The sequence below is a fragment of the Astyanax mexicanus genome, chromosome 19 (genome assembly GCF_023375975.1).
Source record: "Astyanax mexicanus isolate ESR-SI-001 chromosome 19, AstMex3_surface, whole genome shotgun sequence".
NCBI lineage: Eukaryota > Metazoa > Chordata > Actinopteri > Characiformes > Acestrorhamphidae > Astyanax > Astyanax mexicanus.
Genome location: NC_064426.1, coordinates 29,754,968 through 29,774,056, shown reverse-complemented (window position 1 = coordinate 29,774,056; position 19,089 = coordinate 29,754,968). Strand labels below are relative to the sequence as shown.

At 36.5% G+C, this 19,089-nt stretch overlaps 1 protein-coding gene across 1 annotated transcript; it reads left to right on the top strand.

Annotated features, from left to right (window-relative positions):
* The first annotated feature begins 189 nt into the window (after positions 1–189).
* Positions 190–18,633, top strand: ndel1b (nudE neurodevelopment protein 1-like 1b). The gene is made up of 9 exons (XM_022673527.2): positions 190–306; positions 7,085–7,179; positions 11,825–11,978; positions 12,870–13,018; positions 13,979–14,115; positions 14,220–14,393; positions 14,508–14,599; positions 14,768–14,913; positions 16,113–18,633. The coding sequence occupies exons 2-9, from the start codon at positions 7,094–7,096 to the stop codon at positions 16,201–16,203; spliced, it is 1,029 nt and encodes a 342-aa protein (XP_022529248.1). The 5' UTR covers positions 190–306; positions 7,085–7,093; the 3' UTR covers positions 16,204–18,633.
* The last annotated feature ends 456 nt before the right edge of the window (positions 18,634–19,089 follow it).

The window sequence follows — 19,089 nt, the reverse complement described above, 5'->3', positions numbered from 1 at the left end:
ATATACAGATTATATTTTAGAAATTATATATTTTTAGAAATTATGTATTTATTTATTTATTTTTAATAAATATTCTGCCTATTACTATCATAAACTTCTTACGATTACTAGCCCCAGCAAAATAATTCGAATCACTCGAATCTTATGAATCATCTCGGTGGGCTTACTGAAAAGAACCGGTTTATAAGAACGATTCATTCGAGAGTCAGGCGTCGCTGTTGGTCAGTAGGAGGCGAGTCGGCCGGGCGAAGAGCTCAGGATTTAGGCACAGGGAGCTGACTGGCTTCGCGGACTGGGCATGTTGAGGTAAATCATAAGATTTATTAATGATATAAGAGGTTAGTTGTGATGTTTAGCTTGTATTTGTTTTGTACGTTTAAACGCTGGGTTGATTTTAGCTCGTATGCTAACCGAGCTGCTGAGCGGATCAGCCGGCTAGCTCGGCCCGGTTGAAGATCTCCTTCACTGGGCGTCTGTTTGACCTGTCAAGCGCTCAACATGTAGCTTAGCTTAGCTAATATTATTATTATTCAGTGTTTAGTTGTGTAGCTGTTTTGGCACATTTTTGTTGTTACTGACACTGTATGGCGTTTATTGTGGATCAGCGAGGCAGTTAGCTGTTTAGCTAGCTATGTTAATTAAATGTCAGAATAACGTTAACCTAGCTGGGGTAACGTTAACTGTTAGGTTAGCTAGGCGTTGACTGTAAGTAAATCTAAAGCTAGTCCACCGTTAGCTCGATAGAATCAAACACAGGTTAATATAAACCTTTTTATAACGTTTTCTCGAATTTTACTGGTTAAAAACGCAAATTTAGGATTTCCATGATGCAGGTTTTACTTGTATAGTTACTTCATATAGCAGCTATTAAGAATTTGGCTACTAGTAATAATGTCAGATTTAGAATAGCTATAGAATATAACGTTAGTTACAGAATAGCGTTAGCTATTTTGTTTTTAGCTGTAGTCACGTGTTCCCACTGATTTTCATGTAATTTCAATCTCTCTTAGCCATAATTACATTTTAGCTAGTAAATATTTATAATTACGTTTTACTAGTAAATATTCATATACATTTTTTGTGGTAGAAAATGCCATTTCAGTTTTTTGAGTAGTTGTAATGTGTGTGTGTGTCTATATAAACAACTTTGAAAAAAAATGAGAGACCACTTAAAAATTATGAATCTTTAAATTTAACAAATTGAAATCGTCTGATATATAATCAATAGGAAGATGGGCGATCACACGACAACAAACCAAGCTGAACTGCTTGAATGTTTGCACCAGGAGTGGCATAAAGTTATCCAAAAGCGGTGTGTAAGACTGGTGGAGGAACTAAACTGTGATGTGATTAAAAACCAGGGTTATTCCACCAAATATTGATTTTTAAGCTCTTAAAATTTTCCGAATATGAACTTGTTTTAATTTTATTATTTGAGGTCTAAAAGATCTGCATATTTTTTTTCAGCCATTTCTCATTTTCTGCAAATAAATAAATGCTCTAATAGACAATATTTTTATTTGGAATTTGGGAGAAACGTCTGTTGTTTATAGAATAAAACAACAATGTTAATTTTGCTTAAACATATCTATAAATAGCAAACTGGTTCTGGTAATATGACTTGTCAGAATAGATTCATAGATCTGTAGTTCTGATTATTTTATTACTAGTGAACATCTATAGCTGATCTCTGAAATAAGAGATTCTGCTACTTAAAACAACTGAGTTTAGATTTGTATCACTGCTGTCATCAGTTTTAAGTAGCTAGCTAAACGCTCACATACATCTGCTCACAAATGTAATGACGATTTAAACAGAGTCTGGGATCAGCTCCTCTAAAGATTTTTCTTTTTTAAAGATTTGCTTCAGGGTGGGTTGTTGTTAATCTTTGTCGGTCCTTCGAGCTGTTTAACTTCTTAGCTGCAGTAAACAGCAGTGAACCCTGGTTAGATAAATATATTTTTAAATTTAAACCACTACAGGTCAGTGTGTTTATGAGTTGAGTATATTTTCAAGCTCTTTTAGAAATGCTATTTTTGAACGCAGACAGAGGTCTCCTCCTCTGACGGCTCAGCCTCAGGATGCAGCCAGTGTCTGCTGTGTTGTCGTTGGGTTGTGTTCCAGGAAATCATGTAATAGCCAAAGAATCTGGCCTTTCCTCAGAAAGCCCCCCCTTCTCCAGCACAGTCACTGACTGAGAAGCGGATGAGCGAATCTAGAGAAAAGTGAACAGCAACTTCCCACTTTCCTTTCCTGAGTAGGCCTTCTGCTCTCAGCGAACCAGAAAAAAGACCCTGAAGTAAAACTGAATTTTAGGTAAATTTGTAGTAAAACTGGCTACAGAGATGTCAGGACTGGATATTGCTGTTATTTTCGATTTAATATTGTAGCCATGTTCCTTGTCCGGCATTTGGACACACTAAAAGTATTTAAATATTTAATATTTTTGATATTTTCATTTCATATTTTGGGGTTGTTCCCTGAAACGATGAGCCAAAAGCAGCCGTTGAAAATGTAAAACAAGAGAGAATTGTTGTGGTAAAGGACAGCTGGCACCACAAAGGACTTGTCTGAGGGCTGTAATAAAGCTTCATTGTCCTTATCCTCTTCATTTAATGTTGTAAGGTTCTGGCTGGAAGATTCGTGAAAGCCAGTAATGGAAATTACAAAATACCACCATAGCAAACAACTATAAAAAATAGAATAATATATACACCACTCATTTATTTAAAGACACATTGTGTCTTGTTTGATATATCTGCTGGATTTTCTTTTTTATCAGTGTTCAAGAAATACTTTTCAATTGTAATTTTGTAATTTACTTTTATTTAAAAAGCAAAACAAACATACATTTTGGCTACCTAATTTATTTGGTGGTGGAACAGAAATTTTCGCTTGGTGCATTCCTACTACAGACTAATAAAAAACAAAACATGAGGTGCAACCAAGGATGCAAAATATTCCCAGTGCTGCCAGAGCCTAACCTTATGTTTCGAATGCATAGGTGTCATATGTGTTGATGCATAATAGCATGAAATTATTAAAATCAGATCTTTATCTACAGGTATGGATTTATTTATTAGGCCTATTTATTTAATGTCATGTAAATGTAAAGCTGGACTGCTGTGTTAAGATCTGTCTGCATTTTATTGGATTTCCTCTCTGGAAACATATTGCATATTGCATTACTCTGTCAGTCTGATCGCAGAGGATCTAGTAGCAGACAGTGTCTGGATTTTATTAATATGTATCAGCATCGAACCAAACCAAACATGGGTTTTTGCAGGTTTCACAGAATCACAATATATTGAATTGTAACCGCCATATTGTGACCTGTATCATTTTATCGGCGTCATGCCACACACAACCCTACCCAGATTGGGTCCCTTTTTGATTAAAAATCCTTAGTAAATCAACATTTACATATGTCATAATACTAATAGGTCTGGAACTGAGTGGAATTTAAAAACACTTATCTTTAGACTAACCGAAATGATTGATGTAACAGAAAACTATCTGGATCCTTATATGTTCTTATTATTTTTTACTTTGATTTAGTCTCTATAGTACAGATTATTTTTCATATTATTATAACAAACCAAAACCAAAGGCTGGAAAGTTTGAAGCAGTCACGAGGAAAGGGAAAGAATCCTGCCTGTTCCTTTTAGAAATTCAGTGGTTTCTATTTCTGGATTAATTGCTTTGCCTGTCTAATGTGTTTTGGAAACGAAGGCTGTGCCATGCTGTGTGTTCAGCTGCACTGTGTTTATGGTGACAGTCACTCTGCAGTGTCTTGGTAGCATTTGCAAGCATAGCTCTTCTGACAGGCTAAAGTAATCATTTAGATTTGGTGTATGAATCATTCTTGGCTAATTTTTAGTGTCCCTTGAAGATGGTGCATTTTGGTTTATATGGAGGTGCTGCTACACTCAGGCCTACTTGTAAAGTCAGAAAACATATGTGCCACATTTTTCTCAAGGATTGATGGGCCTTTATTAGCCCATGTGTTAGCCAGAGCTGTAGGCATAGAACAAGATCCAGACTCTCAGCTTAAGACCTTTTTAAAAGTCTGTCTTAAAAGGCAGTAAGGTAGAAATGCTGTGGTTTATTTGAACTAAGAAGTTGGGTTTTGCTAGTATTAATAGGACATTTCAATTTGAACACCCCCACAACTAGCACGCATTACCAGCAGTAAAAGCATTTGTTTTATACAGTTTTGCAGTTTTTACACTTCTGTCTATTTGTGCCTCATTATATCAGTCATACACACAATACTGTCCAACTTCTATCTATGGACAAATTTACATAGTGTTTGGATACACAGAATATTGTATACAGGGTTCTCACAGGCCTTTAAAAAGTGTTAAAATATCTCAAATATATAATCCGGGTAATTAAGGTTTCAGATTTACTGTAAATTTGGTGTAGGTATTACATTTTCAGACAGTGCGTTTAATTCCGTTGGGAAAACACAGAGGTTTACAGTAAATCTAATCTGGGAAGAAAACTAAGGTTAGCGGAGAGCTAGCTAACATATCAACATTAGCTGTGAGCTAGCTAACATCAACATTAGCAGTGAGCTATCCAACATTACCGGGGAGAGAACAAAGATGAGCGGAGAACTAGCTAACATTAGCGGTGAGCTAGCTAACATATCAACATTAGCAGTGAGCTATCCAACATTACCGGGGAGAGAACAAAGATGAGCGGAGAACTAGCTAACATTAGCGGTGAGCTAGCTAACATATCAACATTAGCAGTGAGCAATCCAACATTACCAGGGAGAGAACTAAGGTTAACAGAGAGCTAGTTAACAGGTAACATTAAGTTTTGATTTCCAATACAATAAAAAAATATATATATTTTCTACCAAAGAAATTATGACTACATTTTTTGGCTCATAAATTATATTTATTGAGGTCTTAAAAAGGTCTTAAACGTTATATTTGACTATTAATTTAATTTAAAATGGTGCAAGAACCCTGATATAATGCAATGTATTAACTGGAACGGCTAAAAGTCTAACCTGGGACATTAAAATTGCAGCATATTTTGGCTGTATTTACTATAAAACACAGCATACTGATGCTAACAGACGTATTAACATGTCAAAGGCCACTGAAGAATGAACTTTCAGGAAAATCATTCCAATAGGTTTTGAACTGAGGATTTGATTGCATTCATTGACAAATTGACAAGCATTAGTGAGGTCAGGATGTTTGATGAACCACCCCACCCCAGGGGGGTCATATTGGCTGCAGCACCATCAACACATTATTCATAGATGCTGTTTTTTGTAGTCTTTGGTAGCTATTGGGTGACTTTTTTGCCTGTACAAAATGTGCAATTAATGATGAAATAAATAGGCCTGTCACAATATTATTATTTTTTTGTGGTTGGTATGTTGTCATAGACATTTTTACAATTAAGGATTTTGTTGTTTTTTTAAGACCATTTAAATGTCATTGACATAATGATAATAGAATAGCGTAACAAAGCAGTTATGCCCTTTTAAAGACAACAGAATGTTTATTTTGTGTTTGTGTGTGTATGTAATTGCAGGTGTTGAAGCATTATTCGACTGTCTAAAATACTGTTCACTGTTATATATGTAAACAAACATACAAATAAAACACAATAGATGACATGACGATTATTGTACGATAAGTCGATAGTGTAATTATCATGACAGGCCTGCTGTTGATGATCACTGATTTTTGCTTGTGTCCTCAGCTCTGTAGGTTTAGAGCATTCTAGTGCATAAAGTAGAATCATGCAGAAACTCGCTTGTTTTTTTTTTGTGCGTGTTCCCAACCCGTCATGCAGATGTGGTGAAGAATGTTAATGAGGAGTCCATTAGCAGCCAGAGAAATATTTTATGAACCCTGAGCCAATTCTAAACACTGAAGTTTTGTGAAGTTCCCTGTGAGAGTCTACAGTATAGAGATAAGCTGATATTGGTATTCTGTGTGTTTGCAGTCCAAAGTCAAATATTTTTAAAAATTACTTAAAAAAATGTTGCACAACTTATAGTTTGAACATCGTCATCGCAGTGTGGGCGTATGCAGTGGATACAAAAGGAAAATCTACTGTTCTCTATCAGAGAGTTAGAGATTATATCTGGGTAATAGGGGTGTGCTATATTGTATCGTACGTGATAATATCGCCCAAAAATTTTAATATCGTGAGCGATATTATACCCTGAAATATCGTGTCCACCCATAATTAACTAATTATCACATCAGAGTATAATTTTTTTTGCCGTTTCTAGCAAAAGAAAAATTTACACTGTTCTCATTCCCCATTATATATCTACTAGAGACAGACTATATCTGTCCAGTATCATTTACTTTACTTTAATCCTGGATATTTGGAAATATATGGAGTGCATTACTAGTATCATGACATTCTGGATCAATGACTTCTGTCACAAATCTGATAAAATAATTTTTTTAAATATCTCAGTTAGCCATATCATAATTGGATGCAATAATAAAATTCTAAATATTTTTTCTAATTCAGCGTTTTTTCATATAGCCAAAAGTATCGTTATCATGAAAATACCATGAAATATCGTGATCTTATTTTAGAGCCATATTGCCCACCCCTACTGGGTAATATCATTTATTTCACTTGAACGGAGGGAATCATTTATATTGTGACATGTTGGATGATTAAAGAATGTTAAGGTTAACATTAGTTTCACTATATATATATATATATATATATATATATATATATATATATATATATATATATATATATATATATATATATATATATATATATATATATATATATATATACATACACACAGGAAAAGAATATTGCAATATCCATTTTTGTCAGAATCATGCAGCCCTATTTTAATACATATCTGTGCTTTACGTGTCTAAAAAAACAATAAAAAACAGACAGTTGTTCTGTTCTGAATTTAAATGAACCAAGAAGACTCTGTACTCAGGCCAGATGAGGACATTCACCCTGTGCTGGCTGTTGTAAATCAGTAGGGTGGGTTAATTAGGGACATACTTTCTGGCTTTGTCAGCGAAAAGTGTATGACGTATCTTTTTTCTCCCTACAGATATCTGACATGGACACAGAGATGATGCCAAAATTCACCTCAAAAGACGAGGAAATCGAATACTGGAAGAATTTGTCTCTCAAGTACAAGAAAAGGTAGGCATATACTTGTTTGCCTGTATTTGTTTTTTAATGACTACTGTGAATAATGCATGTACTTGATTAGGTCGATAGTGGCTTAAACTTTGCTACTTTATCCTTTTTTTAATTTAGTGTGCTTTACTGTTCTTTGTAAGGATTAGCTTGTCTTTGTGATGACTGTGCTGTTGGCAGTGGCTGTCCCTAAAAAGAAATAGTCTAAAATCATTCCAGTGAATGTCCAACTGATCTATAAATGAGCTTTAATGACCCATATATCTATAGGATGTAACATATACATGGGGAAGATCTGGGGTTTTACCATGCATGGTAACTTTGTATTGAACAAAAAGAAACAAAACAAATGCTGTGCTTTTGAACATTGTTGACTCTAGCAAAGACATTGTGTGTGATGTTATTCAGCGTCAGTGTGTATGCAAGTGTGCGTAGTGTTTCCACATGAAAAGGGTTAAATAAAGACCTGTATGACCGCACACAGTTTTTGACTGTAAACACAAATGGAGTTATGTCATTCTAGAAGTGTCATATGACCTGCTATTGTGTTCTGTGCCCTTTTCTCATGTTCTGCCGAGGAATATTTAAGCCCCGGGGGGGTGTATTTTAAAAGCTTGTGTAATTTGAAAGGAAGTAAAGCTAGATGTGATGATTTTGGTCATGTTTGGCATTCTGGCAGAACACCAAGGTTTTATCTTACAAACCTTATGTTACCTGTAGTAGCTATTTCTGTCTCCCTCTCACTTTGTGTCACTGTCTCTCTCGCTTTCACTGTCTCTCTCTTTCATTCGCTATTGCTTCAGCGAGGTTTCCATGCAAACATTTAAAGGTGTCCTTCCACTAAAATCCACTTATTCTTGTTCTTTGTGAAATACATTACATCTTTTTGAGTGGTATATACATGCTGCACATGAAAAAAAAAAAACTCAACCTCTATTGTCAGCAGTAGTTGGTAAAAGAAAATATTCAAAAAAACGAATCGATCTGAAAAAGCACCGTGTCTACATCAACCCATGAATTAGTATTCATGGTTCGCGACCGCCCACAGGCAGAGCTGAAGCTGGGCAGCGACACAGTCTTGTCAGATAGGAGCTAACAGCACTAGAAACAGGTACAATTGAGTTAGATTAAGGTAAGTGTATTTTTAGAACAGTTCTGTTTACACTAGTTACTTAGCTAGCTAGCCATCTTGTGTAAGCAGAGGTGGGTAGTCCAGGTCCAGAAAGTAAAAATCTGCCCTGCCTGAGTATCTCTGCTGTGGCTCAGCCCACAAAACCCTTTCTGGACCTGGACTACCCACCTCTGTGTGTAAGTAACTAGGTTTACATAGGATCTCTGGTGGAATTGGCGTTTTACAGAGACTCTAAGACTAGGTCAGTGGCTAAACTGCACTGCACTGAGACCACAACTAGACATTTTAAAATGAATGAAAAAAAGATAGACTGATACCTTTTAAAAAAAAAAGTATGTACAATTGTAAAACTTTCAGCAGAAGAATGCCAAACAGGTCATGTTTTTATCCACTACAGTTATGTGAGAGTTATGTTTGCAGTCATTTCTGAGATCCCACACAGGACAAGCAGTGCCCACCTAATCAGGCCGGATATCTTTGTCCCACCCAGACGACATCCATCACATGTTAATAAGCAAAAATACATCAGGCTGATTTCTGAAAGAGCAGTGCATAGCCATTTTCATTAACCTTTGATAAGCTGTTGTGTAATCCTTGAGTATTCTAGAGATTGGCTTTGATTGGACTATTAGCTGTAGTAAATAATTAAAAAATAATTTTGTGTACATGCCTTTAAATTGTTTTGAACTCTGGATGGACCTTAAAGGAGAAATTTGTGTAAAAGTTGGAGTAAAACTTGATAACGAGTACAACCTCTGTTTTCTCCCAGCATTGTGTAATACAGAGCTCTAAGCCGATGCTCCCAAAGGGCGTACAATGCTAGCGAAAGGGGCATAGCATTGCCCATTCCAAGAAATCACTATTTTTACACCATTAACAAGCTAAAAGTAGCTTCAAACTTCATTGGGAGAATTCTGAAGGTCCTGACATTTAAAAATGGGCCCTGAGAGCTTTGAAAGTGCACATGTAGATTATTAAAAACACTGTTTATACAGTAAACACAACATCCTAGTAGTTATCCAGGCGTTGCTGTTTTAAAATTGAGTCACGATAAGTTGACAAATGAATACTTAGAATAGGGTAACAAATTGCTAAATCAATTCTGTGGAAATGCATGAATATAATAGAGGCAATTTCAGCAACAGCTTGAACTCATGCATGAGTTAATTTTGAGAGCTATGACTACCCCATTGCTAGCATTGTAAACCTGTTGGGAGCATAGGCTAAAAGCACTGTATTTCTGAATGCTGGGAAAGAACAGAGGTGAATTTCTCCTTTAATGATTGTAGAAGTTTAAATCACTTTCACTGCGAAGCATCACTTTTCCTTAAGCCTTAAGACCTTAAGAAACTCTGACCTAGTAGAGAGTGGCTGGTGCCCTGTTGCAGTTGGCACTAGTATTGGGTCAGACAGGCTGTCTAAGGTCAGCTGCTGCTGGCTTGTGTTCAGTTTTGAAATGGCCTTAAACACACTTCTTCTCATCATGTGCTGAAACCCTCAAAGGTCTGTCACCTCTGAGCGCTGGTGGAGCACAGGAAGTGTTAAAACCCCAGGAATGTCCTGCTAAGGAAGAAGGAAAACATCCACCAATGGGGGGAAAAATAACACCGCAATCACAAATGTGCCAAACATACTGCATGCCCCCAGTTTTATTGGAAATGGCTGGCTGTAAATTAAGATGAGTTCTGCCACAATATAAAATATTGTTTTTAAATGTTTTTACTGTTTAAAGTTTTTCTTGCCACTTACCCAGCAGTTCTGCACTGCGACAGGCCATATATCTCAGGCCTTTACCATAGTGTATGTTACTATAATGGTGCATGTAGATGAGGCTGATGAGGAACCAAAGTTATAGTAGGAAATCAGTGTGAGGTTTTAGTCTTGTGCTGTTTCCTGTTGACTTCCATTTGTGCTGAGGAGGGTTATACCATGAGTCTGCTGTGACAGGAATGTGCAGACTCGAGGCATCTCCTGATCGTGTTCACAAGCTAAAACCAAGAAGGAAAAAATCCCTTCCTTACACATTTGGTTCACATGATCTACTTGAGACTGAAAACTCCCAAAACTGTTTATTATGTAGTGTAGACCATCTGTGAGTAGGGACGCCTTAAATATTGCACAACCAAAATTAGTCGCCTGAAAATGGAATAAGGGAAAAGACCGAAGAATTTATACAGAACAATGACTAATTTATTTAAAATCATACTGCAGTGTTTCCTATAATTTTAGGATTTTCAGCGTCAGTCCAAAATCCCTTATCATGCTGTACAGGGCTACAATCGTAACATTAGCTGAGATAGTATTTTAAGTTAAGTAAAAATATGATTTAAAAAGCAGTTCTGAGGGAAATCCATGATTTAAAAAAATCTTTCTGCGTTTCACTTGTGTAAATGGTAAATACATGTGACTTAAATAGCACTGCTATGGTGAATTCGTGATAGAACAGCAGTGCAGAGATTAACTTATGGTTATGATGCAGTTCTGATGTGAATTCATGATTTAAAAAGCATTTCTGAGGTAAATTATTTATTTAAAAAACATTAATGAGGTAAATTAATGGTTTAAAAAGCAGTTCCGAGGTAAATTAATTATTAAAAAGCAGTTCTGATGTAAATTAATTATTTAAAAAGCATTTCTGAGGTAAATTAATGATTTAAAAAGCTGTTGATTCATGATATTCGTGATTAAAATGGAATGGTAAGTTAAATGCATTTTGTGTTGTTCAGTAAATGTTTCAAAATTGTGGTTTTGTCTATTTTTATTTTTATTTTTTTTTTAAATTGTAAAATAGAAAAACAAAAAATTATAAAAAAAATGGCCAACTAGCACAAAAATATACATTCTATATTTAGTATTCAGCTTTCGGACAAAAGTTTAATTTTACTGTGTTTGACCCAGAAGTTTAATTTATTGATACAGTGAGATTACTTAGGTACCGGTAATTTTTTTGCCACCCACTAGGTCACACCCCCTCCCCCAGTCTTGCCTTATTCACATTTTGTGACCTCTCACTCCGACCTCTTCGGGGGTCACAGAGAACAGCAGGCCTGTGTACCAACTGGACACGTACTGCGTCCGCACATTCAGCTAATTCTGTGATTTTTTTTTTTTTACGTGACTGCGCTTTTTCTGACCCGGCATGTTGACCTGACATGAGGACTGTGCACTCTTTCACTCTTTTAGAGCAAATAACAGCAGCAGCAATCACTAATTTGAACTGTTTTCTTGTTTGGGTTGGTGTGGGGTTGGGTATTACCCTGTGACTAATCAGCTCTCCCTCCTTCCCTCTGAACTGGGTCTGACTCTGACTACGAGTAATTTGTAATTCATTATTCACAGTAGGAACAGCTGTCAGAACCAAAATTACCATGTGCCCCTCCTTTTGTGTCTGTCTGCGTTTGGTTTTGCGTGCAGTAGTCAAAGTGCTAAATACATGAAGTCCCAGATGGCCTGGGCCACAGTGTTGCCTCCAGGGTATTGAGTGTGTCTGATTTGGATTTGTGTGTCTCTCTGCAGTTACCATGATGCTCAGGAGGAGCTGCAGGAGTTCCAAGAAGGCAGTCGTGAGCTGGAAGCCGAGCTGGAGGCCCAGCTGGGCCAGGCGGAGCACCGCATCCGAGACCTGCAGGCCGAGAACCAGAGACTGAAGTGTGAGGTGGACAACTTGAAGGTATGTAGTGCTTGTGGTTGTGCGTTTTGTTTTCATATAAGTGGATATAACTGAATTCATATCTAAAATCCCTTTTTATATATATATAAAGAATCCTTTAAGTACTATTTCATCCTAAAAGGAAATAAGTAAAATGGTACCTGAGCTCAGCTTTGGAAAAAGAATAGGCCAACAGTATATTCTGGCTGCAAGCCTAGTACACAGTCTCTAAAAAGAGGTAATCCTTTAGTGCACTGTAATTGGATGTCAGGGATCAAGTAGAAGAAAATAGAAAACTTATAGCTTGGCTTAAAAAAACTTTCACACGCTACCTGATTATGGCTGATACTTAAACCTATCTTAAGCCTTATTTGGACAGGTTTATTTTTACCCATTTAAATGCGCCTCGTTTGTTTCCGGCACCTATCTTTTGTTAAACAAGTTATATAATAATATAACATTCGATTTAGCTTTTCTCAAGTATGGAGGCGCTCAAGAAGGTATTTAGGTAAGTGGGGAATAGCACAGATTTTTCTGATTGTTCAACTGTGCAGCAAACCTATTGTGTTTTATGATGTTCAGCACTCAAATCCACATTTTTTGCATATTTTTTGACATAATGTAGCCTAAACAAGTCATGTACATATGGGTGCTAATTTTTTTGCTTCATAGATTATTAGTTTGAGCACCTTTTTACCGGGGTCAGACGTATTGCGACAAAACACTAAATTGATTTAGGGGATGTGGGGAAAAAATAAAACTAAGAAAAGAAAGCAGGTTAGTTGGCTGAGAATACTTGTCTAGGTTGCCAGATCCCTATTAACCCCTCTTTACAGTACATTCTCATGTGCTTTCAAATGGCAGCCAGCAGTCTAAGTCTTGCTCTCGTGTGTGTTTGGCTGGGATTTGCAGGAGAAACTGGAGCAGCAGTACGCACAGAGCTACAAGCAGATCTCTGTGCTGGAGGACGACCTGGGTCAGACACGCTGCATCAAGGAGCAGCTGCACAAATATGTCAGGGAGCTGGAGCAGGCCAATGACGACCTGGAAAGAGCCAAGAGGTACACAACTGGCTGTTTCAGCACTCTTTTTTCTTTTGTGTCCTTTCTTTTTAAAGTCTGTACTTTTCTTAAGTAGAGACACAATAAGTGTTGATGTCTTCTGTCAAGACAGCAACTTGTCTTAAGTCTTCACAAGACAGCTTCTACTAATGCAACCCTGTATGTACAGGTCAATGACAGGACAACTGTCCGACTGTATTATTTTCAGATAAAAAAAGAATTAAGTGTGTAAAATGATGAGATGTATCGTCACTGTCCATTAAAAAAACAAGTATCTCCATTTATGTAATATTTTTCAACATAATTTGAGCACACAATCTGAATTAAATGTAATAGAAAATGGAAAAAGTAGAAATTCTCCAAACATTACCTGAAATAAACTATTTACATTGACTATATCTCTCTTGCTGTTTTGGAGATGCATGTTTTTCATTGGACAGAGATATGTCGAACCTCTCCTATATCTTTCTATTTATAATCTATATATATTTTTTTTTTTTACGTAAAATGTAAGTTAATGACATTTTAGTAATTTTTAAGGTGTCAAAATATAATGTGGTTCAACCCATAATAGCAGTACATTTTATAAATCCTTTTTGACATTATTGACAACTCTACAATTATGTAATGCAAACACTTTTATAATAAAAACATTACTGAGATTGTGTGAGAAAAATAAGGTTAAGCATGTTTAATGGAATTCATTGTTTTTAAGATAAATTATGGTTGCACCAAATTACATTTTTAAATGGCTCATCCAATTTGCCTAAATAAAAAAAAAACTGCAATCAGTTAATCTAAAAAAAGTAATCTGAATATAAGAGTGAAGAGCATTCTTAATGTTTGAACAATTGCAAATGATACGCTTAATCATTTTTAATTTTTTTTAAGTTTTAATATTTTGCAGTTACCCTATTGAAAATCTTTGTCATTGACTCATGCGTTTTTTGTCTAACGCAGGGCGACTATAACCTCTCTAGAGGACTTTGAGCAGCGGCTGAACCAGGCCATCGAGAGGAATGCTTTCCTGGAGAGCGAGCTGGATGAGAAGGAGTCGTTGCTGGTGTCTGTGCAGAGGCTGAAGGACGAAGCCAGAGGTAAAGTGCAGTTTATAGATCTTCTGTCTGTAGTGCTGCTAAATACTGGATCTGTATTATCTGAGGTTATGCTTAACTATTAACTCTTTTTTTTTTTTTTAAAGACTTAAGACAAGAGCTGGCCGTGCGGGAAAGGACAACAGATGTCACCAGAATGTCTGCACCCAGCTCTCCGACGCTGGACACAGACAAAATGGACACGGCTGTTCAGGCCTCCCTGTCCCTCCCAGCTACACCAGTGGGGAAGACTATAGAACATCCTTTTATGAGTCAGAAAGGTATGTTGATTATGTATAGTATATTATTATGTATGCTTTTGGCATGTCTGTGTAATATTGTGATAAACTTTTTTTTTTATTTTTTCTTATCTTTTTTTGTTTGTTGTGTTTCAGTATTGACAAACGGTTGTGGAAGCTCTCCGCTCACCCCGTCGGCCAGGATCTCTGCCCTCAATATTGTTGGTGATCTTTTACGGAAAGTTGGGGTAAATATTTATTTATTTTTCCTAGTTTTTTCCGTCACGTTGAAGCATGCACATTGTTTACATTCCACTGTGTGCCTCTCTCTTCATTACACTGAGCTGTAAAGAAAAGCCAGGTGTCCGCACAGTAGGCAGGAGTAATCGCATGTGTGCATTTCTGCACTTTCCCAGGCTCTGGAGTCCAAGCTGGCAGCATGTAGGAACTTTGCCAAGGATCAGGCAGCGAGGAAAAACTACAGTACAGGAAATGGCAACCTGATCAACAGCAACGCCACCAAATTCTCTCACTCCCTCCACACGACATACTTCGACAAAGCGTGAGTTCCAACTCTTACCTCATTAGCTCAGAGCTGGAGCCTTGTGGGTTTGTTCTAGCAGTATGTCTGATATCATACACTCATCATCATCATCATACACTCATCAACGATTCAAGATAGTTGCACCCACTATTCTAAAGGGAAATAAAGGTAACCAGGACCACCAAACGATAAAAACTTTGAGTAATACAAGCAACACACGTTAAAGTCATCTTTATTGATTTACACTTTTTTTTTTTTTTTTTACACTGTAAGGCGCACTTAAAATCCTTTAATTTTCCAAAAACGTTAGCTGCAAGCTAGCTAGGTTACCTGGGAAAGAGCTCTAGCTAATGTTAGCAGCAAGCTAGATAACATACTAACATTAGCTAGCTAACGTACTAACGTTAGTGACGAACTAGCTAATGTTACCAGGGAGAGAACTAAGTTTAACAGAGAGCTAGCTAACATACTAACATTAGCGCAGAGTTAGCTAGCATACTAACATTACCGGCGTGTTAGCTACGTTACCAAGGAGAGAACAAAGGTAAGCGGCGGGCTAGCTAACATAAGCTGCAAGCTAGCTAACATGCTATCATCAGCAGCGTTTTAGCTACATTGCTGTGGAGATAACTAACGTTAGCTGAGAGCTAGCTAATATGCTAACATACTAACATTGGCGGTGAGCTAGCTAACTGAAAGGTCAAAATTCAAGGATTCAAGGAGATCTATTGTCATTCGCATCACGTGATACATGAGGTGGAACGAAATTGTGATCTCAAGATCCAGTTTACACCCAAGAGCTGTTTTTAAAATAGATATATAGATAAAATAAGATAACAAATAAAAGAATACAATAAAAAATAGAATAAACAAAATAGATAAAGATAAATACCCCCAAAAAAATAAAAATAAATAAAGGTAGAGTAGACAGGTAGCAGCAGCAACATGAAGTCCAGAGTGCAAGTTTGCTATAGCAGCATGACTGTGGAATTAGAGCAGTACATGATAAAGTGTCTCGTCAAAATAAGTCTTGACTAAGACTATAATAAATAATAACACAATTTTAAGCTGCATTTTACAACTGTGGTTCTCAATTTCTTAAATTGCATTTATTGAGGTCTTAAAAGGGTGTAAAAATGCATTAAATTAGACTTTTAAAATGGTGCTAGAACCCTGTTTTATATTGATTGGTTCATGTGCTGTGTGTTTGTGTGCAGGACCGTGAATGGCCTAGACCCCGGTGCCCTGACCGCCATGGCATCCCCTCGAACCGTGTCTCCTCCTGGCATGCTTCCCCTCAGCGTGTGAGAGATCCATCTGCTGCATCCACACCAACCAACATGGAAACCAGACACCATGGAAATAAACGGAAGGACATTTGAAAACCCTGCCGCTCTGTGTGCATGACTGTGTGACTGTGTGTGTGAGAGAGGGAGAGAGACCGATCGAGAGCGAGAACAAAAGAGAGAGAGAAAGAGGCTGGGCAGCAGAAACGATGTGCCTCACGTGTGTACGTGTGTCTGACAGGTTCATGTCGGGCATGGTAGCACATTTGTGTTGGTTGGGCCCAGTTCTGTTCTGTAGAGGTCTCTGCATTTCTCACTTTCCTTTTGCCATTTTTTTTTTCTTTTTTTTCCCTTGTTACCTAAAACCAGCTAAATGACAAAGGGCCCAGATGGACCGCTGCTCTTCTTCTTCTTTTCATTTTTTTTTTTTATTTATATTTTGTTTTGTTTTTGTTTTTTTGTTCTTTCTAATGTGTTGCACAATAAAAAATATTGCTTTAGAAAATGTTTAAAAAAGGGATTTTGTCTTATAACAGAAATATACTTGAGGAGGTGTGTACACACGTGTACAAAAGCAGGCGTCATGGAAAGGATCAGAGATGTGTTAGGGCTGGACAATATGGCCAAAAATTAATGTATTCTGTGAACAATAAAACAATAAATCCCTTTTTTTTTACGTCGTTACGTAAAAAAAAATGTGAAAAAGTATCCAGTTTATTTGTAGTGCTCCCTGTAAAGAACACCAGCCATTGACAGCTGCTATAGACAATGTATATTAAAATATCGCAAAAATCGTACAATTGATACCGTTTATATCGCAATACATATACTGATACTGAACTATTGTCCAGTCCTTCACACACAGTATACATATGGATCCTTTTCATAGCCTGAATTGACTGAATTATTCCGTATATGTGGTTTTGGATCTAGGCTGCAGAGTACCAGCTGTTGTTGTTGTTATTATTGGGGTACTGTATGCAGTACTGTATAAGGACAGTGGATGGCTAACCAAAAATGTTGTGAAGTCGGGTCTTTAAAATTAATATAAAATTAATAACTCTCTTAATAAGTGACCCATCCTATTGACTAATGATACTAACAAGCTTTTCTCTCTGTCTTGTAGCTGCTTCACCTCACCTGGATGGTCACTGGTGTATCTTTTCAGTTGTATTGGCTTTAGACAGTTTTAAAAAGGGGATATAATGCAATCTTTAGAATACAGTGCGCTACAAAAATTCTATTAACCACTATCTACAGTAATAGTACACGTTTACGTCCATGTGTCCAGCCATCTGTCCATCCTTACAATGGTAATTGTTGTGTAGGAGGGAAAAGATACATTTTTTTTTCTATTCTTTGGTTCAATTGTAAATTGTTTTTGGTGCAATGTGACCGTTGTCACTTGAAGTATATCGGTTGATGAACTGTAAGTGGCTGTGTGAACCTCATCTCTGTCTCATGTGCTATTTTTTCGGTTTCGCTGGTGGGTTTGACATTCGTTGTTTGTTTGGCGTCACTCTCTCGAGCTGAATGTCGGGCTGTATATTCCTCACAGTGCTCCTTTTGTTTTCCACGTTTTTCATTTCAGCTCATGTGCATTCCTTAAAAGAAAAGGTGCTATAAATGGTCCTTTGAATGATGTCATAGAATGGCAAGTTGCTTATAATAGAAAATGCATAAAGAGTGTTCTTTAAAGGTGCAATATTCAGCTCTGGAAAAAAATTAAGAGACCACTTTCTGAATCAGTTTCTCTGATTTTGCTATTTATAGGTATATGTTTGAGTAAAATGAGTATTGTTGTTTTATTCTATAAACTAAAGACAACATTTCTCCCAAAAAATGTAAGCCGGTTCAGTTTGGTTTGATAGCTTGTGATCATCCATCTCCCCCTTGATTATATTCCCGAGGTGTTTAATTTTAGTAAAATCTAAGAAACTATCTAAGAAATAATTTTTAAATGGTCTCATTTTTTTTCCAGAGCTGTATATCTCTATTGTTTGCGTAGTTCGTTCCAACTCGTATAACCAAATCTGATTGGGTTTTTTTTTGTGGAATCCCATAAAGAACAGTTTATAGAACCTTTATTTTTTAAGAGAGTGTTTGTATACCAGCACTTTGAAACCACCACACGTTTTGGAGCACTTTTAGCTTTTATATTCTGCCCCCCTTAGCATTTGATTCTGCACAGTGTATGATTAAGTTATTGAGCACTCTGTTGACTGTTCGCTTTGTCCACATGTATATACTGTAGGTTTGTATGCGTTCTCAGTTATTTGCCCAGGCAATTTGTACATACCCACATCGGGCCTTACAGCTCATTTAATTTATTTAAGATACTTTATGGCATGTCTTGAGATGAGGATTGCGTTTTACAAATTGTACATGGTTTAAAAATCATATAATTATAAAATGGTTGTTCAGTACGTGCAAATAAAAGTTAAAAACCGAATTTGAATTTGAATGGTGATCTGTTTTGATTGTGTAAATGATTTGATTTGTTGTCTATCAGAAATGCAGTATAAAACATTGGATTAGCATCAGTATTCTGTATTGGCGTCAGAATATAAATAGTATCATACAGACTCTAATATGAATATTGTATCTCTAGATAGATGAGTATTATGTTAAGTTTTGACCAAAAGTAGGATTAATAACAGTGCTGAGTATCATTGATGCAGATCTCCATTTCTGTGTGCAGTTTATTCTTCTGGTTTTGTCCTCACAGATCCATATAATAATAATAATAATATAAACTGTTACAGAATTAGAGAAAAAAGGCTTTTGCATCAGTCTTACTGTAAAATCTTCTAGAACATATTTTCTCATAAAGAATAAATGCACTGAATAGAAGTTAAACTGAACCTTCCCAGTATGACTGTATATTATCAACATTCCTTTTTTTAAA

What these genes read in the sequence shown, in the direction of transcription:
- ndel1b (XM_022673527.2), top strand. Translation starts at nt 7,094, where the DNA reads ATGGACACAGAGATGATGCCAAAATTCACCTCAAAAGACGAGGAAATC. An exon ending in GCTGAAGGACGAAGCCAGAG is followed by an intron (nt 14,116 to 14,219) that starts GTAAAGTGCAGT and finishes TTTTTTTTAAAG; the next exon opens with ACTTAAGACAAGAGCTGGCC. An exon ending in TCCTTTTATGAGTCAGAAAG is followed by an intron (nt 14,394 to 14,507) that starts GTATGTTGATTA and finishes GTTGTGTTTCAG; the next exon opens with TATTGACAAACGGTTGTGGA.